The 22,500-nt window shown below is 43.6% G+C and overlaps 1 protein-coding gene across 6 annotated transcripts in view; it reads right to left on the reverse strand.

Moving 5' to 3' along the window:
* arfgef1 (ADP-ribosylation factor guanine nucleotide-exchange factor 1 (brefeldin A-inhibited)) overlaps positions 1–22,500 on the reverse strand; it is a 70,790-nt gene that overhangs the window by 7,729 nt on the left and 40,561 nt on the right. For all 6 annotated transcript variants that reach the window (XM_076290908.1, XM_076290905.1, XM_076290907.1 and 3 more), the window contains 20 exons: positions 21,663–21,868; positions 21,249–21,333; positions 20,822–20,987; positions 18,938–19,089; positions 17,993–18,121; positions 16,509–16,667; positions 15,923–16,067; positions 10,934–11,024; positions 10,763–10,803; positions 9,655–9,824; positions 9,148–9,299; positions 7,686–7,858; positions 6,304–6,464; positions 4,909–5,039; positions 3,681–3,810; positions 3,196–3,331; positions 2,842–2,980; positions 2,296–2,353; positions 1,865–2,024; positions 1,352–1,491 (listed from right to left, as the gene is read on the reverse strand). In XM_076290908.1, the coding sequence (XP_076147023.1) occupies positions 1,352–1,491; positions 1,865–2,024; positions 2,296–2,353; positions 2,842–2,980; positions 3,196–3,331; positions 3,681–3,810; positions 4,909–5,039; positions 6,304–6,464; positions 7,686–7,858; positions 9,148–9,299; positions 9,655–9,824; positions 10,763–10,803; positions 10,934–11,024; positions 15,923–16,067; positions 16,509–16,667; positions 17,993–18,121; positions 18,938–19,089; positions 20,822–20,987; positions 21,249–21,333; positions 21,663–21,868 (2,724 nt within the window). The remainder of the gene's footprint in view (positions 1–1,351; positions 1,492–1,864; positions 2,025–2,295; positions 2,354–2,841; positions 2,981–3,195; positions 3,332–3,680; positions 3,811–4,908; positions 5,040–6,303; positions 6,465–7,685; positions 7,859–9,147; positions 9,300–9,654; positions 9,825–10,762; positions 10,804–10,933; positions 11,025–15,922; positions 16,068–16,508; positions 16,668–17,992; positions 18,122–18,937; positions 19,090–20,821; positions 20,988–21,248; positions 21,334–21,662; positions 21,869–22,500) is intronic.

The following is a 22,500-nucleotide window of genomic DNA, read 5'->3' on the forward strand; positions in this document are numbered from 1 at the left end:
AGAGCGACTTACAGTGGACTATCTACAGGGGCCAGTTCCCCTGGGGCAATGTGGGGGTTAAGTGCCAGGGGCACAATGTACAGGGGCACAATGGTGGCAGCCCCTGGGATGAAACTCAGAACCTTCTGGAAGGCCAGAAGGGCTGGTGGTGGTGGTGGCCACTAAAGTACCACCACCCACCTCCAAAGTCATCCAAAGGATCCAAGGGCAAAAGCAATAAAATAATGTACAAATACTTTTTTTTTATGTTTCTTCACAAGTAGTAGTAGAGTGCTCCACTTACTTGAATGGGATTTCCCAACGTTCTATGGTAAATTATTTTCATGTAATTACCGCTGCAAACATATAATTACCGCTGTCAATGGCAACAGGTTTTGTGCTCCTGATTTAAGTAATTTAATATAAAATTTAATTTAAAAATAAAATAATGTACAAATACTTTGTATCATATATGCATATATGTATACCAGTAACCACTGTTCTGTGAAAATTATGTTGTGCAAGGAGCTACACTACTGGTTGGAAATGATATCAATTCACCTTGAGAGTCAATACCACTACAACTTGCACAACATGTACAAGTAACTAACTACCTGAGATGCTTACACACAAGCACATCACCACATGTAAACAACCTCCAGTGAACATGGCCTAGAGAGAGTGCAGGACTTGGTTCTCAGACCTGAGTCCTGCTGACTACCCAACTCCTGAGGTGCCAACATTGTGGCACATCACAGGGGAGCCTGAGTAGAGAGCGTTCTGAAGGAATACTGCACTGTCGCACTCAGACAGACACAAACTCACACAGAGTTACAGCTCACACTGGGCGAGAGAGAGAGAACATCTGCTAGGCGCATCATCACAATTTGTCAAGTCTGAAATCATGTGGGGGCTTCAGAGGATGCAGATGTGGCCCAGAAATAGATTGGCCCTGGAGATACTGTAACTTGGAGACGATGCACAGACACCGCCACAGTGGTTCCCCTGGCTGAGTTTGCGAAGCGTGACACTAACAACTAAAAAGGTCAGACAATCCTAGAGAGAGCTTCACCGTACAGCAGATCAGCATGGGATTTGAATCTCAGTCATACTCTGCTACCAAAAATGCACTGAATAAATTTACATTACTTAAATGAAAGATTTATGAGAGAGAAAGAGACCTACAGCTGTAGATGTCAATTCAAAGGGTATCGCTGTCATCATATTTAATTTAATGGTAGAAAATAATAAAAAAAAATACTCCATCAATAAGTAAATAAGTTATTATAGTGAAATTAGGAAAGGTCTCATTAGGAAGATAAGGAGAAGTACATGTGACAGGCTTTAAATGCTGCAGTGGAGGGGGACTCACCTGAGCAGCGGCGAAGTTCTCAGCGTCCTCCTTCCTACTGGTGGCAGGGAAGAAGACGATGTTGTCTATGGTCTGAATGAGCTCCAACTGGACCACACATTTGATGAGGAGGGCAGCGAACAACCTCTGCTCCAGGATCTCTGTGCACACGCACACACACACACACAAGATGACGACAAGGTATGGAAACGATCCATTGTGTTGTTCTACATCATTTACCAAATGTTACTTGCTCAACAGCAGTTTTCTCCAAGGGCAAACACCACATATTTACTCTGCTTCCATTAACAAACCAAACAAATCCCACTGATGCAAACATTGTGTATAAAAAAATGGCATGCTGGGAAAAGTGATAAACAGCCTAAACACACATCTAATTTAAGAATTAGCAAAAATTTAACTTTGTGTTTTCTAATTAAGTTATAATAAGGTTTAGTCATTTGTATACTATTGTATTTACAAAGGCGTATTAGTAGTACTGTAGCATGACTTTCCATGTGGCACAGAACTTACTTGTAGGGGTCCTTGCTCTGGGGCCGTCCTCATTCATGCCCGAGACTGTGCTGAACTGAGACTGTCTCCGGTTGTCCATAGGGACCTTCTCCATGCTGTTGATGGACTGCTGATCTTCTGTGCGTGCCTGGATGTCTATTGACTTCTGGGAAATTGAGTCCTGAATGGAGTATTGAATTAAACAATACTTTGAGTAATACACAGAAATGACTACTGAAATGACTGTCGAATAATTGCAGAAATCAAGACTACATCAGGACTGAGTACTGATGAGCTCATTTTTCATTATATATTAAACCATTAAGGCTTAGGCTTATTAAGCCTTAACTCATATGCAATGCACCATTCTCTGTAAGTTGTTAAGAAGTACCCAAGCCAGAATCTATGAAACCTAGACATTTTATAAAACTATTTGATGTTTGTTGACATACCAGCTGCTTGTCTGAGTCCATATGTGTGATATCACCTTCCGGCCTCCATGTTAAGAGCCTAAGCATTTGACAGAACACCAAAAAAGCTGATTAAGATTCTGGTCACAAGACCGTAAGTCATGAAGACAAGCAATTGTGGCAGGATGTCCTTGTGAGCAGTGGACTTCACAGACACATCTGCTTTTATGGGTTCAGTTAAGCCCCGATGTTAAGTGTCTGTCAGCCGAGCTACACCAGATGTACAATTGAAGCGCTAGATTTGCGGAGTGTAAAAATAGTTTTAGAAGACTGGTCTAATTTTTTTATAATATACGTGCCGCCATCACGTCTGGTGTAGCCAGTTCCAATGATTATAGTGTAAGCGAGTCGCTGCAGCACACACTCTGTGAACAGAATACTTCAGGTATGTGTCTGGTGTAGCTTCCTGTGAGAGTGTTACATGGCAAGAAAGAGCTATCGTATTGCACTCAGTGCATACAGCCCTTGAACCCTTGACTTGAGTGTCTTGATGAATCTGTAAGCCCTGTCAGTGGACTCATCTCTTACGCGTGAGGGATTGTGGTCTTGAAGATGTCCAGCATGCAGTTGCAGGTCTTGTCCCAGGTCTCTGGACTGAACTTCTCCCCGTTCAGAATGACCACGTTCTCCAGACAGTTGGTGCCCGATCTGGCCAGCTGCTCATTATCTGCAACAGAAACCGAACAGATGTAAGCCCAGTGAGATGGGGTCGGTAACCATGGTTACCACATGAGCATAAGAAAGGACCCATTGATTATGGGTTTGATAACCATGAAGCAATTCCATGTATTGCTGTCAGTGCCAGAAACTCATAAGGACCTAGATGTGTGTTTGCCCACTCTTCTACTGAAGCATATAATATATATACCCATGACCACTCACCTTGCTGGACACACCAATAAAGCTGGGCGAGGATATCATCCAGCAGGACGTCACTGAGGGACTCAAAGTACTGTGTGAACACGTCGGAAATGGCATAAAGTGCATGGTTGCAGGTTGTGGTCATCCATTCTGCTTTCTGCGAGCACAGAAAGAAAAAAAGACACATTTCAGAATGAGAAAATGCTTCAAATTTGAAATAAATTTCAACAGACTATTGCATTATGACAACATTTTAAATATTGTACAATTGTAAATATTTCAACAATTCAAATATTTGTATTTTCTTTAAATATTTCACTACATTTCATGATCTTTTCTGTTCTGTTCCGACTTTTAAAAATGGCTGTATCTCTAGCATTGCACACAGCTTCCCAGTACTTCTCCTGGCACGGCCCTGCCTACTTATTTATGAGTTTAATATTGCACCATAACAGCGTTATGATCTAACTGTGTGCAGTGCTGAGTTCAAGTCTCAAATCACTGACCTCTGTCTGCTGCTCAGGCAGCTTCATGTTGTCGAAGATTCTGAAGACGATCCGGAACAGGTCCTGCCACCAGTGCTTCTCGAAGGTGTGTCCGTAGGTCTTCATGATCTCAAACATCACCGTCAGGCCCCTGCACAGCAAAGGCAAACAGGTTTAGCACAGCTCAATGGAAACCTGTGTGTGTGTGTGTGTGTGTGTGTGTGTGTGTGTGTGTGTGTGTGTGTGTGCCCCCTCCCTTTGTTATACAAAGGACTTCACTGGCCAAATGTTTTTGCTCATCTGATTTTATGGGTTTATTTAAGACCCAAATGCTCAGCCATAAAGAGGAGACTGCACAGAGTTCCTGTTTAAAGAGCTGATCGAATACAGGTGTCAGAGGACAAGAGGAGACAAACCAGGCTAGTGGGATGTAGAGGGATGATTTAGGTGTAGAGCTCTTCTTTAGAGAGACAGTCACATATTTTAGGATATTAGAAACCAATAGGGACATTGATGATTGATGATTAACAACTGTTTAGGTAGAAGAACTCAAGCGCTCAGTATTACATACACTGTACATGGTACACAGAGCCATTGGGATCTCCACCATAATAGTAGGACATTATTAAGTGTAATATATAAGAACAGTGTTCTTTGAATGTCTATTCTGAAAGAGTGCTGGTTACTGCCCAGCAGAGTTTCAGAGTGGTTGCCCATCGACATAAGGGTCTCTCTGGTGGAGTGCCTAGGGTCAGTAATGTGCCGTGTCCATTTTACTCCCCCCTGTGTCTATCAAAATAGCCCTTTAACACATCGCTCTAAAATAGATGTAGGCGAATGGGACTGTAATCACAACTCATTCGTAGTGGTCTACTTTGAGTATAATCAACATCATGCAACATCATGTAATGGGGTAAATTGCAGTGTGTGAGTGTGAGCACTCAAACACAGAGGTGTGTGTGTGTGTGTGTGTGTGTGTGTGTCATGGCCACCGAACAAATAGACAACCCCTTTTTCTTTACAGGGCGAGTAAAAGAAAGACATGTCCAACAACATGAGTAGGCAGCTGGTATCACCCCAATATCAGGGCACCACACCCCCAGCTGTGTGCAATCGCATCAGCCTCCACAGCCACATAAACCCCCACCCTACCCCCTGTCTGGAGCAAGTCATGGACACGATGGCCAGCTAAGTGTGTGTGTGTGTGTGTGTGTGTGTGTGTGTGTGTGCGCTTCCTCTTCCTGGTTACCTTGTCCTGACGTCCAGCTTGCACCTGTTGATGATGCAGGAGAGCTCAAAGAGGATGGGGAACCAGCCCCGCACCCACACACGGTCTTCAGGGGCCACGCTCATGTCATCACTGGTGTAGTCTTTGAACGACTGGGAGAGACAGAGAGGCGTCTGAGGTTGAGCACTAACCATGACCAAACCATTCACTAACCTTTTCACACACAAACACATCACAGAGACAAAGACAGAGGGGAGAGATTGGAAGGAGGGATAGAGGTGGATAAAAGCAGAGGTAAGAAACACAGAAAGGAAGGAGGGTGGGAAGCAGGAAGTAAGGTAGATAGAGTGATAGATAGACTCTCATAGAGTGAGAGTGCATGAAAGAGAGAGACAGAGAGAGAGAGAGAGAGAGAGAGAGAGAGGCGATTCTCAAAACTGCTGCAGTGGGGGGAATAAATAAGTAAATAAATATGAAGAAACCCACACTAAGCCCTATTTACACATCACTGGAGGTTTCCACTCAATCTAGCCAGCCATTTCACGCATACACTCTCTCACACACGGACATGCACACACACACACACACACACACACTCACTCACACACACACACTCACACACACACTCACACACACACACACACGACAGCCCCCTCTCACAGCAGCAGCAGCAGTAGTTTTCTGTGGCTAAAATCACTAACCCCACCCAGACCCATGCAGCAGGACTGTCGGCTAAAGCACGCATAAGCGCACCAAATCATCATGTTCCGGCTAGCTGCTGAAGCAGCCCAATCCACCACAGCACAGCTCAGCACAGCACAGCACAGCACAGCACAGCTCAGCTCAGCTCAGCTCAGCTCAGCTCAGCACAGCACAGCGGGCTGAGACACAGTTTAACATGCTGCCTGCATGCTGCAGTTTAATATGGTCTTTAGGGTGTCTCCATGCTTTTTACATGACATTTTACAGGCAGGCTACACCAGGCACTTAACTGAAGCGTTCCGTTCGTGGAGCGCATGCAGCAACAATTAGCTTCCGCTATAATCAATGGAACTGGCTACACCAGATCCGGTAGCAGGGCATACATTAGAAAATATTACACCAGTCTTCTAAAACTATTTTTACGCCCCGCAAACGGAACACTTCAGTTACCTGCCTGGTGTAGCCTGCCTGTTAATGTTTCATCTTTCATGTTTTTTGGGCCAGTAATACTAATGTAATTAATTAATGATCTATATGTTAGCTCATTTAGCATGTTTATTAGAAACACAATCCTAGTAAGGAACACAATAGGGTCGACCACGGAACAGTCTATAGGCTCCATGAGGCTCCGACCAGCCATTGTCATAGCTTCCCTGTGCCAACAATAAAGCTGCGCTATCAGTAAAGGGCTCAAGTTGTCTCTCCAGCACTGACCTGTGGCCGGTCGGACACATATTTGGCGCAGTGTCGGATGAGGCGGATGGCTTCCATGCTTGTGTCAGGAAAGGAGGCATTGCAGGCAAACTCGGACAGGCACTTGACCGCATCCTGAAAGGAGTCGATGGTGGCCAGGAAGTGCTTCTCAAATACATTCGCTGTGACGGAAAAACAAAACAAAACAAAAAACAATAAATAAATAATAAAATCAAATCAGTTACTGGGTTGATTAAGGCAGGCAGATGCTTTGATTCAAGTGAAGAAGGTCCCTTTTTACTAGTACTTATGCCCCCAAGGAGGTGTCAAACCCAAGAGAAGCATATTACAAAGAGCATGTGAAATTGTATCACAGTGATCAAGCTAAACAAACCATCAAGTATTGGATGGATTGGATGCCTGGATGTTCTGATAGTGCTCCTAGAACACTTCTATTGGGTTAAAAACATGCTGCACTGCAGGAATGGGATTGCACCCATTTAACTGATTCAGCTCGCACTTTTCCACAGACACTTCACATGCAGAGACAGCTTAAATCTTACAAGGTACCAAAATCTAGAGCATGGGCACTCAAATGTAAACCTGAAAGGTCCACTTATGAAATTTCCATTTACTCAAAGGTCTGGAAGATTTTTTTAAGTAGGCTACAGAACTCCAAGAAGAGCCGCAAATCCACATAAGTCTCAAACTACACAAAACAATGTGGTGTTAATGGGAGAAGTGACCACCAGCCATTCAGAACTGTGTTTCTGTTTGTTATCTCCATACCTTCAGCAGGAGGAGCAGGCAGAAGCCTACTAGGATGTGTCTGTAAAATATTGCGTAATGCTCGGCTGTGAATCTCATTGCAATTAATGCTGCCAGCCAGGCCTATTTTTCTGTTCCAAATAACGGGTTATGCTCGGCCCTGAATCTCAATCTTTTCACAGTCAACGTTTTTTTTTCTCTTGCTGTTGACCAGCTAAGTCCAGCTTTGAGCGAGCCATTTTCACACTTTCAGAAGGAAAAATGTCAATCGTTCAGTTTGAATGTCTATGTCTGTGCAACTCGCAAACAATCATGAGAGATTACCATCCACCCGAGTGCTAGACAGCTAGCGCATGCCGCCAGTAGCCTGACATTGCTGTCACAGTTGCTGTGATTGACCCTGCTCTCCACCTAACAGAATATTTTTCGGAAAATTTAGTGTAGGTAGGTTGAGTAAATCAGCATAGCGATTAGGTGACGGTCCGTATTTAATGTTGTTTGAGTCCGGATGCGGACCGGAGTCCGCCTATTGAGTACCCCTGATCTAGAGACTATTGTCCACACACATGAGACCATATGGTTATGACATATTATCATATGGTAATTGTGTGGGTCAGGGGAGCTCTGCTACTTACTGACGATGTGTCCAGTGGTCTGGAAGGCCAGCTCCACGATGCTCTCGTCCTGGTCAGACGCCGCCAGATGGAACACGGAGAAGATGTTCTTCCAGCCGGAGCGGATGTTGCCGGCCTGAGAGTTGACCATCTGAGCGATGCAGCGGACCACCATGTCCCTGATGGTGGGAGATCTGAGGGAGGGAGAGAAAGAAAGGGAGAAGAGGGGAGGGGGAAAGAGAGAGAGAGAGAGAGAGAGAGAGAGAGAGGTCAGTGCTCACGTCATCTCTTAGATGAGAGGCTCTTTTCTACTAAAGAGCTCATGGGAATGTCTCCTCCTGTCTCTCTGTGATGGCTACAAAGACAGACGGAGAGATGAAAGAGAGAGATGAGAAAGAGAGAGAGAGAGGTAAGGCACAGCGAGTGATCAAGAGAGAGAGAAAGACAGGTGACTAAGACGGAGTAAATGGCCGAGAGTGAGAGGAGGGAGATACAGTAGCACAGTAGAGAGAGAGGGAGTGAGAGAGAGAGAGAGAGAAAGAAAGAGAGAAAGAGAGAGAGGGAGAGGGGGGAGTGAAAGAGAGAGAGGGGGGACAAAAGCAGACTGGAGAGAAAGACTGAGAGGTGGCGGGCCAAGCAGCCTGAGGAGAAAGCAGAGGCGTGTGTGTGTGTGTGTGTGTGTGTTTGGGGGGGGGGGGTTGTCTGGCCTATTTTAGGTGAGCTTAGGTTAGCCTGGCAGCTAAGGAGTTTACAAGCCCAGAGAGCTCTCTCTCTCTCTCATATATATAGAGCAACCTTTTGCAATTTCAACAGCATTTCATTGTGTATGTGTGTGTGTTAAAAACTAACTGTAGTGGTTGATAACATGTCTGCCTTGTGATGGTGCATCTGGCAGTGACTGAATTTGCTAGAGTGATTTAACTCCTGCTGACTTCACACTTGGGCACACACTTTGTGTTTTTCCCCCTTCATTTTAGCAATGCAGGTGCTCTTTTTAAGACAGCATTAACCCACCACAGAAAATTTAGGATTTCATTTCTACAGTCATCTCGGACTCTACTCCCAAGTTAACCTCAGAGAGAAGATGTGGAAACTTCACTGGACACTGCAGGGCACAAATCCGCACTAGGCAGGTCCTGGGTAGAGCCACTGCCCTCTCTCTCCCCTCATTATGCCAGCGCTCCTTCAGTGGCCTCTGGGAGCCGCCACTATGGAGAGCCACTTCAGCCGCCACTAATCAAGCAGGCTAGCATCTCACTTCCAATTAGCATTTAATCACACTGACTGAATTTCTCAGTCTGATCACTTTCTCTCTCTCTCTTTCTCTCTCTTTCACTCTCTTTCACTCTCTTTCACTCTCTTTCACTCTCTTTCACTCTCTCTCTCTCTCTCTCTCTCTCTCTCTAAGGGGCATGTTTTATTCATGTGGCCATGCTGAGTGTGTAATGAATGTCTGGGTCTCTCTATTGCGTTTGTCTTTCACCTGTTCTTCTTCATGATGTGCTCAAACGGCCGCAGGAAGTCCTTCTGGAAGCGGAAGTTGGCCAGCTCCCCCTTCTCCAGGAACTTCATGGACAGCTGCCGCAGAGAGTCCACGGCGAAGATGGCTACGTCCTCGTTAGGATTGCAACCGACCTGAGCAGAGGAACAGAGAGGGAGACAAGACATTTTAACACACACACTTTTCTCTCTCTCACTCACTCACACACACACACACACAGACAGACACACAGACACACACACACAGACACAGACACACACACAGACACACACAAAGACACACACAAAGACACACACACACACACTGCTGTGAAACAATCCCTGGATAAATAAAAGATGCGCTGCTCCACTGAGCCTGAGCACATCAGCACCAAAAGAGTACACGAGCACGTTCGACCTCTTGGCTCTTTTTTCCCACTGATCTATTATTGAGACGGGCGGCTGGATGGACTTGACTGGACCCAGCGAGAAAGGGAGGGCCGTTTGTTACCTTGTTGAAATGGTCCCCGATGACCTCCCAAATGCGGGACCACTGCAGGCGGATGCGGCCCATGTTGTAGTAGGAGATCTCCACGATCTTCTGCAGGCTGAACATGCGCGGGTGTGTAGGCGAGGCCAACTCGTCCATGGACACGGCACACAGCCAGCGCACAAAGTCAACTGGGGGCACAAGGAGCCACACAATTGGCATCACACGTGAGGTGTTCCATCTATACATTACTATTCACTCACACATTCAGTTATACATTACTATTCACTCACACATTCAGCTATACATTACCATTCAGCTATGCATTACTATTCACTCACACATTCAGCTATACATTACTATTCACTCACACATTCAGTTATACATTACTATTCACTCACACATTCAGCTATACATTACCATTCAGCTATACATTACTATTCACTCACACATTCAGTTATACATTACTATTCACTCACACATTCAGTTATACATTACTATTCACTCACACATTCAGCTATACATTACCATTCACTCACACATTCAGCTATACATTACCATTCAGCTATGCATTACTATTCACTCACACATTCAGCTATACATTACTATTCACTCACACATTCAGCTATACAATACCATTCACTCACACATTCATCTATACATTACTATTCACTCACACATTCATCTATACATTACCATTCCGTTATACATTACTATTCACTCACACATTCATCTATACATTACTATCACTCATACATTCCACTATCAGTTCGTTTCATCATCGTTTTGGCCCAATTACAAGCCTCTATGTAGATTATGCAATAACAATTATACTGACTCAGATGACCACATGTCTGTGTAATAAAATGGTGCTGAACGGTGCTTATATGTATGTGTACTTTACTTAGTATATGTCTATAGTATGTATTAAGTATATGTGGTTAGTGTATTTTTGTTCAATCTATGTACATGCACACAGACACTTCATCATTCATCCTAGGCCAGTTTCCAATTATTCAATAAAGTAATCATAGTGATAATGTGTCATGTGTAGTGGAATAATAATGTCTTTTACGTAGAGTGTGCCATAATGCACAGTGGCGTAGTGTACAAACTGTACATTACTTACCAATTGCATTGCCATCCAGTCTGGTGGAGCCTGTAAATATCCTACAACAAGACCCCCCCCAAAAAAATGTGTCAGTGTTGATTATCCACAAACAGCCAAAGATGTAGCAGCAGAAGAAATCAGTGATGTGTGATTGACCGTGTACAGTACATCAGTCCACTGTCTCCTTACCTGTCCACAGCCACCACCACACTCTGTGAGCTGGTCTCGCCGATGGACTCCTGGATGCTGGCGATCTGCTTACGATCCACAGTCCCCCCCACTGTGAACCAAATGACAAGTGAGGCAGATGAGAGCGGAGTCATTACGTTGCCGCGGTATCAGAAATCTGCCCCCACCCTCAAGGCCTCTGTGAGGGAGACGCAGAGCAACAGCTTCAAAGAAGTGGAGGAAAGTTCACCCGCTCTGAACTCCCCCTTTGATAAAGTGCTAAAAAGATCTAACTCTATTCCACAGTTTGACATGGCCGCCATACCCATCAGCAAATTCAAATTGCTGATAACCTATAATACCTACAGGTCAACCAATTATGGATACTTGTGTAATAGAGCATGATGCAGTATACCAGACTGTATGTGTCTCCAGTATGTATATGTGCATACCAGTGTTGGGAGTAATGCGTTACAAAAGTAATGTAATTACTGTAATATATTGCTGTTTGCGGTAACGCGGTAATGTAAGGCATTACAAAAAAAAGGGTAATATTTTACTCGGTACAAACTTCAGTAACGCACGTTACAATGCATTTTAACCCAAAATTAAGCGGTGTTTTGTTTTGATACATATTCGCAAACACCACCGCGAGAACAGCAGGAGAAAAAATCCGAGCAAAATAGTAGAATGTTATCTCCTGATACTGGTTGAAGAAGACTGTGGCTGCAGCAGACTCGAAGTCGGACTCTATTTGCGGGATGGACATAAGCCTACGCTCATTATTTTCAGAGACAAGGATATGAAGAACATAATACTTAGTGCACTTTGTGTGCGAAACCGAAAGATCTCACTATGCCTCGCGAAATAGCACAAGTCATTTAATGAAACATCTAAAGTGGCGCCACGCATCTTTTTGATTCTTGATAAAACACAAACTATGCTCTTCTAGTGCATGTCAGCTTTGAGCTGTGAACTTGAATGAAATAGCATTTAGGGATAGAAATGCAGATAAAGCTTGTGTAGCCTGGCAGTGCCACCGCTCCCACGCGCATCACGCACTTTGCGTAGGGCAAAGGACAGAGGAGGCACCCAAATGTAACCAATGAATAGTAGCTTTACTGCAAACTGCGTTTCATTCTTCATCAATAACGTTTACAATGTCAGAATGCACTAACACCATGGTACATGCAAGTTGAATACTTTTTGGGTCCTCTCAATCTCCACCACGTAGTACTAGTAGAATAGAATTGGTGGGTCTTCAATAATTCGTTTTCCAAGCATTTACATGAAGCACATGATATGCCGAGTCGACAAAAAAAATCCATTCAGATAGCTAGGTGGATAGGCTACCAGGCTCATAATTCACTTTTATTTGCAAAACGAAATGTGAAGCAACATTTTATTGCATACTTTCCAAAGCAATGAAGGCTGCTTAAAACAACTTAACATTGTGCATATTGTTAATATTGTGCTATCAATGTAACTCAACAAACAAGGCTTATAAACAAGAGCTGGCAAAAGGGCATTATGAGAACGTAAAGATCAATGCTCTTAAAGTGATAGTGCACCATTTATAAGAAAACAGCATTTCTTCAGAAATTAATGTTTAAAAACACACACTAATGGTCTGTAAATAATAGGCCTTTTATTTTACTTTAGGTGTTTGAGTTATCATTTAAATGTCACTCACTCAAAGCCACTTACTTAGGGCACCGAAATGCCACCCAGGGGCGGAGTCAGAGGGGTGGCTCCGGGTGGCACAGGCCACCCTTGAGATTCGATTGGCCACCCCAGGTGCCACCCCCAAATCTTAGTCTACAATTGGCCATTAACATGGTCTAAGGCAGGACCTTTCTTGATGCACTTGCAGCAGTTTGAAGTATCAGACGTCAGAAATGTAAGTGGCAAACACGCTTGCCTTTATTGGCCTACAGGCTAGGCCTACTGCTTGTGCTAACACGCAAAGATATCTATTTACCTATTGCATCTGCCAGTGCCTATTTATCTAATCACACACTTAAGTCGCCGACATTTGATAGGTCATTAAGTGTTAACTGTAGGCTAGGCCTATACTTTTGTAAAAGTGTTTAATGGTAATAATGTCCTAATGTAATGTTAAGAAAAACTTTTCATTTATGGTTCATCAAGCTTACTAACTAAGTCACTAAACACTCGTCGCATCTAGGCTACAGGTAGCGATATTCTGATGACATGTATGACCATTCAATCAGTCAAGCATTTGTTGTAAAATATTGAAATTATTGGAAGTTTACATAGCTTTGGCTAAACTGTATGCTTATTTCGTCCCCAATACCTGTTTTATTCGTCCCGATCAGGAGGGATAAATGAAACATTGTGCACGTTCCACTTTTGCTTTTAATAATTAAATAATTCCTGAACACAGGGCTGGACTGGCCATCTGGCATACTTTTTCCTTTTTTTTTATTGGCCGAGGCAGTCTTTATAAAGTTCATTTTCCATAGTAGCGCGTGACAACAAAATCATATGCCTGCGTTCTGTTCCCAGAGCTTTCTCTGTCTGATCTGCAGCGTTTCTCAAATTAAGAGCCTCCTCGACAAGTAGATTGCTGGTCTACAGAGCCATGAATTTAAATTACGCCCCACTTCTGTCTGTTAATTTGCGGCACAATTGAATGATATTATAGAACCGCGGACCGATAGGTTTCCCCGATCAGGAAATACTCCTTAATTCGCAACTTTTTGTATGCCTAACAGGGGTAGCCTAAATATCGTGCCTATGGCGATGTCTGCTTAAAAAAAAAAAAAACATTTATTTCACTTGTCTCGCTGGATTGAACGCAGAATGTGGGCTGTTGCGCAAATAGATGAATGAGGGAGGGAGATTCCGTTAACAAAAACCTAAAGTTTTGCTAACATTTTCTCCATTATTATCGTAAAATATGTCTCCATGCAGGGCATGGCTGGTTCTAACCTAGGCTAGGCTACTATATTTGGGTGGGCTGGTAGAAATTTTGGGTGGGCAACATAGCAAAGCTGTCAAATTGGATCAAAACTAACATAAACACAAAACAATAAGTACTACCTAGCTTGAGTTACTGCAGCCAACAGCCAGGGATAGGCATGTCTGATGTATTTAAAATACAAATTTGTATTTTATTTAGTTGGAAAAAAAATGGCATCGTATTTTGTATCAAAATACTTTATAGGTTTGTAGTTTAAAAATACTGCCAAATACTTTTGGTAAAACCAATAACCTACTTTTGGTGATGTGATTATAAAAGTGAAAAACAATGAATGCAGCACTGGTGCTAACTTGTAATTTGCCCACAGTTGTTGTGATCAGAATATTGAGATTCAGGCAGATAAGTAACATGTAGGTTGCTCACACACTCATCCCAACCTCAAGTTTCTTGAGAACTTTAGTCATCCAATTCGAACACATGGAACCGGTTAATTGGTTGCCCTGCAACAAGTTGCCCCATGTGCAACGTTAACAATGTTTGCTCACATACACAATACACTCCTTCATACCAACTTCAAGTTTCTTGAGAACTTTACTGATCATTAATCATCCAATCGGAAGACATGGAACCGGTTATGTGGTTGCCCTGCAACAAGTTACCCCTCGTGAAAATGTAATTAATAATTTGCCCACACTTGTTGTGATCATAATATTGAGATTTAGGAAGATGAAATTGCTCACATACACAATACACTCCTTCATACCACCCTCAAGTTTCTTGAGAACTTTAAAGAAAATAAACAAATAGACAAAAAAGCAGGTCAAATTATTTTAACAGCTACAAAAATAGATGCACATAGATATAAGTTATTGTGGGGGGAAAATGTATTGGATGAGTATATTTGTATATCTTCATTTAATAGAATAGAATAAAATGGATTATATTTTAATGTCCCCATGATGGAATTTGTTTTAGCACAGCATAGCCCAGGGACAGACAACTTAGATAATTAACTTTAATATGTTTGTATTATGTTATTCAAATACAAAGACATTTTATGTGAGAGTAAGGTATTTGTGTTTTTTTTTTCTTTCAATTGATGAGTATGGTGTTTGTGTCTGGTTTCACTAATGTATTTGTGCTAATTTCACATCTTGAGCCTGTTTCTGTTTATCTGGTTGTTTTGCCTCATGCCACCCTTGAATTAATCAGTGCCTCACCAGTGCCATCCTTGGTAAAAATGTCTAGAATCGCCACTGATGCCACCATCTTGACATGTCTTTATTAAGCTTTGATTTACAATATAGTAGGCTCTCTATTGATTTTTATGAGCAGGCCTAGGTTACAGTATTTATATCACAATTTACCAGACTTTGACCTTTTGTCGGTTTTTAATAAAATTCTGACTATGATTGTTCCTTGTATTACAACATGACCACTGCGCCTATTGCATTCTACTGTTGTTAGACTTAAGCCTAGCTCAGTCATTATGCTATACCACATCTCCATCCATTGGAAGAGCAATGAGCTGCATTGAGCGTAATAAACTGCATTTAGAATGGCAAATCCATATTTCTAGATATTTTGGTGAAAGTAACTTAAAAGTAATGCAATAGTAGTGTAATGCCTTACAATTCAGAGACAGTACTATTATAATGTAACAACTTACTTTGAAATGACCGTAATAAGTAATGCATAATACATTACGATTTTGAAGTAACTTGCCCAACACTGGTGCATACAGGTTTGCTTTTATGTGTGTGTATGTGCAACTGTATGTGTCTATGCACCTGACACTGACTCAGGCCTGAGTGTTTGCTAGAGCTCAGTTTCATATTGGTACTCATTGGAGCTTTGTGCCTTAGTGCTGGTGTGGTGTGTGTGTGTGTGTGTGTGTGTGTGTGTGTGTGTGTGTTGTATGGTGTGTGTGTGTGTCTGTGTGTCCAACACTAGCCCCAGGTGCTTGTCGGAGCTCTGCTCCTTAGTGCTGGTGTGGGAGTGTGTTTGTGTTTGTGTGTGTGTGTGTGTTTGTGTGTGTATGTGCGTGTGTGTTCAACACTAACCCAGCCCCAGGTACTCGTCGGAGTTCTGCTCCTTGGTGCTGGTGATGAAGCCGTCTTTGCTGCGCACCGTCCCTGAGATGTAGCGGGCCTTCACCCCAGTACCGATGAGCTGCGCCAGCTCCAGCTGACTGATGCACTTCAGGATCTATAGGGCACCCAGGCAGAGAGACACACTTTACACTCAACTCAAAACACAGAGATTCACACTTTACATTGACCTCAGACCAGGAACACACACACACACACACACACACACACACACACACACACACACACACACACACAGACACACAGACACAGACACACATACGGTTCTAGTGGCTAATAAGTGCACTATTAGCTATTGGCAACAGCACTGCTATCTCTGTGCTAAAGATCACATTAATGATACAAAGCATCCCTGAATATCAAGTCAAAACCCTCCCATGTCTCTGCATATCAAAGGTGCATCCAAATCCAGTATAGAGTTTCCACTTGTTACAGTGTCTAAATGTTCAGTTCACTAAAACCAATGACCAACAAAAGACCATAGCAGAAAGCTTGTTTAAATTCATATTCCTGGGCGGGTTTGGCTGAGTTAGCTGACCTCAAGCCATGAGTTGCCCAGGTAGTTTCCGTCTGTGTGGGCGACGGTGATGAGGGTCTTGATGGTGTCGATGTTCTTCTGCTTCATCTCAGTGATTCCCGAGCTGGCGGTCAGCAGGGTGAAGCGAGCAAGAGCCTGGACATACGCATCCCGCTCCAGCTGCAGCAGGGGAAGGAGAGGGCAGGACAGGGGGACGTACCAGCAGAGTTACATGGAGGTGTCCATTTATTATGTATACATTACACATACATATACACGCACACCCGCACACACTCGCAATGTGGGACATTTCTCCACACTGGCTTAAGTCGACACATAAATGTTTTGTAGAAAAACTGAGAGTAGGCATTAATCATGACTGTAATGAATACTTATATAATCACATTTAGCTTTTCTAGAGAGGGTTTAGACAAAGACAGATTCAAAAAACAGTGCTAACCCACAGTTCATTTTTCATGCATTTTAAATTATGTTTTTCAATTATCACCTAGTGGGAGTTCTCAGAGGAGTCTTCGATCTTTGCAATTTATCACTGGCAAAGCCAACCTCAAAAGAAGCCATCTCCTCATCACATCGCTCACAGCTCTTAATGCTCTAACAGCCTCTCATCCTTGTGTATACCCTTCTTTGCACTCTTTGCTCCTGACGATGTGTGTGTGTGTGTGTGTGTGTGTGTGTGTGTGTGTGTGAGAGAGAGAGAAAGAGAGAGAGAAAGAGAGAGAGAATGTCTTTGAATGTAGGTGTTTGAGTCTGTGTGTGTCTGAATGTACTTGTATCTGTGTGTGTGTGTGTGTGTGTGTGTGTGTGTGTGTGTCAGGACAGTGATGATGACACTGTCATTTTCATGACATGCAATATTTCGGGGACAGTTATTAAGTGAATTAAGTTCCTGTATCCTTGCTGCTCTCTCAGCTAAGTGACAGCCAGTCACATCTCATCACTGACAGAGATGACACAAACCATTAAAACTAACAAGGCCACTTTTGTTGCGGCTCAAAAACAAATTTCCCTTTTATTCGATTTTTTATATGTGGTAAATTAGCCCAAATTATTATTGGCACAAATTCTCCAAGGCCTGGCTTTACAGGAGTTGGTTGTGAGTGAAAATATCTGTAGGAGCAACAATTCAGTGAAACACTAAAGAATGCACAGACTTTTTTACACCCCTACCAAGCACACTGTGTGTTATGTGCCAAGGAGCCACAACTACTGTAGTTACTTTTTTTGGTTTCTTTTTAGGGCTTTTGACTTTAATTCAGAGAGGACAGTAGAGATTGACTTTGAAATGAGTGGGGAGTAGGAACTCCGTCCTCAAGGGCACCCGCCAAACCCTTTAATAAAAGTGAACCAAAACAGCTAATAGATGGAGGCTGAGCTGGGCTGGGCTGAGCTGAGCTGGGCTGAGCTGGGCTGGGCTGGGCTGGGCTGGGCTGGGCTGGGCTGGGCTGGGCTGGGCTGGGCTGGGCTGGACTGGGTCAAGTTACCTGGATGGTGAAGATGCAGGCTATCCTGATGGCGCAGCGGATGCCCTCCAGACAGAGTGAGGCCACCTCCGTGTCATCACAGTCCTGCAGGCCCACGCTGAAGGCCGCCAGGAAGGGAGTCCATGCCAGCTGAAGAGGAGGAGGAAGAGGATGATGAGGAAGATGAGGTGGAGGAGAAGAACAGGAGGAAGAGGAGACAGGTCAGTTTTGGCAGAGCCATGATCTAAGCCTCCACATTCTCCTGAGGTGGAGAGTCAGAGGAGGAGAGAGAACATCGCTGAGAAAAACAACAGCACTGTGACAACCAGAGAGCAAATCAATGAGAAAAACTTTAAATGAGCAAATCAGCGGGTGAAAAAATCAATAGTGAGGAAAACAGCATCGTGGGGATCGGTGAGCAAATCAATAGTGAGGAAAACAGCATCGTGGGGATCTGTGAACAAATCAATAGTGAGGAAAACTTCACTGAAGAAATCAGTGATCAAATCAATAATGATGAGACCAGACCACCACTAAGTGAGCAGACGTAACTAGGGCAAAACGGCACAGCCACAACTCAGAAACTGCTTCCTCTGAGAGGAGGGGGCACCACAGAGCCTGAGGAATCACGATGGCTCCCTGAAGACTGTGTTTTAAGCAAAGAATTACAACGTTTTCTGTAACATTATTGTTATTTGTACACAGGATGAGACCTTGTGTGGCGGTTTTTGAACTCAGATTTAAAGAGGGGTTTACAACCTTGAACCATAAATATGGTGCTTAGGCCAGCCAGGCACATGTTTTTAAAGTATAAGAATTTGCATGTGTGTGTGTGTGCAGACGAATAAATACTTCATGAATGTATGTGTATTCAACCTAAAAAATGAGTTGTGAACCCTACCTTAAACATGGGTCTAAAGTGTTCCAGGTGTGTGTGTGTGTGTTGTGTTTGTGTATGTACTCTACCTTAAACATGGGCCTGACGTGCTCCAGGTGTGTGGCGCTAGTGAAGGGGGCCTGGACATGACTGACCGCCTCCATCAGGGCTTTGGCCGTCTTGGCCATCTGCTCCATCTCCACGTTATACAGCAGCCGCCTCTGCTTCTCACTGGCCACACCTGTACAACACACACACACACACACACACACACACACACACACACACACACACACACACACACACACACACACACACACACACACACACACACACACACACACACACACACACACACACACACAAACAAACAAACAGCGTGTTAACATCTATACACCATCAAAACATACATCGCCTTCACCACCCTCACACTCTCAAAGATCTGTATGGCAGAATGCTTTATGTGTTCTTACGCAGACGCCTCTAGCTGGCAACATCTGGGACAGCAAGGCCAGCACAGCAGGGTTACCACAACTCTTTCTTACGTTTGCGCTCCTTTAAGAGAGTCCCACACTCTCTCTTTAACATTTGTATGTTTTAAAGGTTATACTCTATGTGGCTCTCCCTGGCCATATCGGAGACAAGGACAGAATGGACACAATTGCTACTTACAGTACTTCCCAACAACTCCTGCATTCTTTCCAGAAGCAATACCTTATTCTCTCAAAACTCTTTATGATATCAAATGTGTCATGTGTTGTTCCATAGGAGTCTGTTTCTCACAGACCACACCTGGGACTAGTCATCTAGTCCTTGGATTACAGAAGATGACTATAATCCCATACACTTCACACCTCTGCCATCCTACATCTGCCTTTGAGACTTCCTGCTTAGACCAGAACAGAATTATAATGCTTAGCATGGCGTAAAGCAGCATTACGATTCCCTCAAAAGCCTCACCGCAGACACGTTAAACTCTCCACACACCTTTAAGTCCTTACATGTGGCTATGGTTTTATGTGTAACATCACACGTCTGCTTGTAAATGGCCATGTCTGGAACAGGTGGAAGAGTAATGCTATGATCCCATATGCTCCACCTCGGCCAACTCACAACTGCCTTTAAAGTTTCTCTACTTCACTCCATAAGGTTTAACATTACTTCATGCTTTAATATGATATACAGCAGATGTTTACTTCCGAATGGCTAAGCCTAAAATGATAATCTAGATCATGATGAGTTTCCCATCCTGTTTATAAACAGTTCCACATCCTGACTCACTCAATATGATGGAAATATTTGTCAGATATTATGGTGATAAAGGGCCAGAGGAATCAGAGAGCCTAATACTCTGGCAGCCCACTTCAAAACCAAACACAATTTTCAAAATGTCCTGTTTCTCTCTGGATCCATCTGAACTATGATAACATCACGCCAATCCACCACAAATCACTCCAAACACTTAACGCCAATCACAGCTGATATCCAGGCATCATGTTGGAGCCCACTCATTCACCTCCTACAGGCTGCAGTGCCCTCCATTTCAAACGGCTTCTGCTAATTCAGCCAGGCAAGTCACGCCACTGGAGATGGAATCTATGGACGATGAATCAGACGACTGATTCATAACTCCATCAAACAAGTCATTCAGGGGCTGCACTGGCTGTAAAATAAGCCATGACAACCTCAATCAGATGCCATATTTAAGAAAATGTCTGTGTTCACAACGAGGTAGAGAGGAAGGGAGAGAGAGGGAAGACATGAGGAGAGAGGGGAAGAGAAAAGAAGAGATGAGAAAAGAAGAGAAGAGAAAAGACAAAGAGAAGCAAAGAGAAGGTGCAGAAAGGATAGCTGAAAGGAGAGTAGAGGAGAGGAAAAAAGAAAAGAGATGAGAGAAGACAAGACAAGGAGAGAAGGAAGAGGAGGATCAAGAGGAGAGGAAAAGAGTGTGGAGAGGAGAGGAGAGAACTCACTCTGTTTATTAGATTTGATGGTTAATTCCTTTGTCTCCTTCATAGAAATCTTCTTGCCGGCAATCTCGTCGTAGATGGCTGACAGATACTCCTCTGGGAGGTCTTTGCTGTCGTTAATCCCTCTGTTCATCTTGATGTACTGCTCCTTTGTCATTTTATTTTTTACCTTCCAAAAGAAAGATTAATATGATAAAGATGCTCTTCTTTTCCAAAACTCCCCCAGCAATCAGCAAATCAGAGTAAAATGGCAAGATATCACTTATCAAAGACACTCCGTAGGACTTTCATAAAATTCGTCATGATCAATTCGTCATGATACACACTCTCTGCACCTCTGTCTCATAATGTCTGTTGACTGTCCGGTTTGATATGTGAACATAATATCAGCATGCTTTAAGTCCAGATGGGTTTTTTGATGAGCCATTACCTGTGGGCTGTGGAGGTCTGTGGTCAACATGATGATTGAGTAGGCCAGGACGTATGCAGTGTCTGCACTGGCAAACAGGGTTTGTCTGTGGGAAATTGGTTGGTAGGGGAGGGAATGGTAGCATCATAAATTATATATATGGTACATTTTATTTTAGAATTGAAAAATAGGTTTATTTATTTCCAGAATATGTGTCTTTAATTTCAAATTTTCAAACTGAATTTGGTAGACAGAGAGAGCACACAAGAGAGAGAGAGAGAGAGAGAGAGAGAGAGAGAGAGAGAGAGAGAGAGAGAGAGAGAGCGAGAGAGAGAGATATGAAGGTTGAACATTTTCCTCCCACATCAATACGGCACAGTTCCATCTCCACATGGAGACGGCCCATCAGATGACCTCGCTGGGGAGCGCACTCACCCCTGGTTGCATTCTAAGTATCTAGCAGCGAACTTCTCCATCAGCCGATCAATCTTCTGAGCCTCCCCAGGGAGACGGAAGCCCTCGAGGAACAAACGGAGCGCCGACACAAAGTCCTTGCCCTGGAAGTCCATCTGGTCCACGTAGGCGTACATGACCTCTTTGTTAAAGCGATCGTTGTCCCCCAGAAACTCTCCCACCTGAGTCTGCAGGGAGTCCAGACAAAGAGAGACAGAGTGAGAGATAGGGATAGAGGGATAGAGGGGTAGAGGGATGGACAGATACAGAGATAGAGAGATCAATAGATCATAGAACAGGTCATATAAATCAACAGATAAAAAGGCAGATAGACAGAGAGGGACAGATAGAGAGAGAGACAGAGAGAGACAGATAGAGAGAGAGAGACAGATAGAGACAGATAGAGAGAGAGAGACAGAGAGAGACAGATAGAGAGAGAGACAGATGGAGACAGATAGAGAGACAGAGAGAGAGAGTCTGCAGAATTCTACTAGACACACAACTTTCCTTGCTCTGCACATCAGCGGCAGCAGAAGCTGTTCGTGTGTGTCACTATTTAATTAGGAGCCCTTTGGCATACTAATCCAGCCTGCTGTCAGTGAGAGTGGAGTACAATGCTCAGTGCTCAGACAGTCTCCTCCATTTCCCCATAAAACGTGGCGGTAAACACACATTTCTTGTCACTTCAGCCGACTGTCAGATTAGCCTTGAGGAGTGTGTGTGTGTGTGTGTGTGTGTGTGTGTGTGTGTGTGTGTGTGTGTGTGTGTGTGTGTGTATATATATATATATATCTTCCACATACTCTCTGATTACAACCAT

This window comes from Alosa pseudoharengus, unplaced genomic scaffold, assembly GCF_046254945.1.
Source record: "Alosa pseudoharengus isolate Yale_2024_CS ecotype anadromous, Long Island Sound unplaced genomic scaffold, YU_APseudo_1.1 YU_APseudo_1.1_scf_18, whole genome shotgun sequence".
Classification (NCBI taxonomy): domain Eukaryota; kingdom Metazoa; phylum Chordata; class Actinopteri; order Clupeiformes; family Clupeidae; genus Alosa; species Alosa pseudoharengus.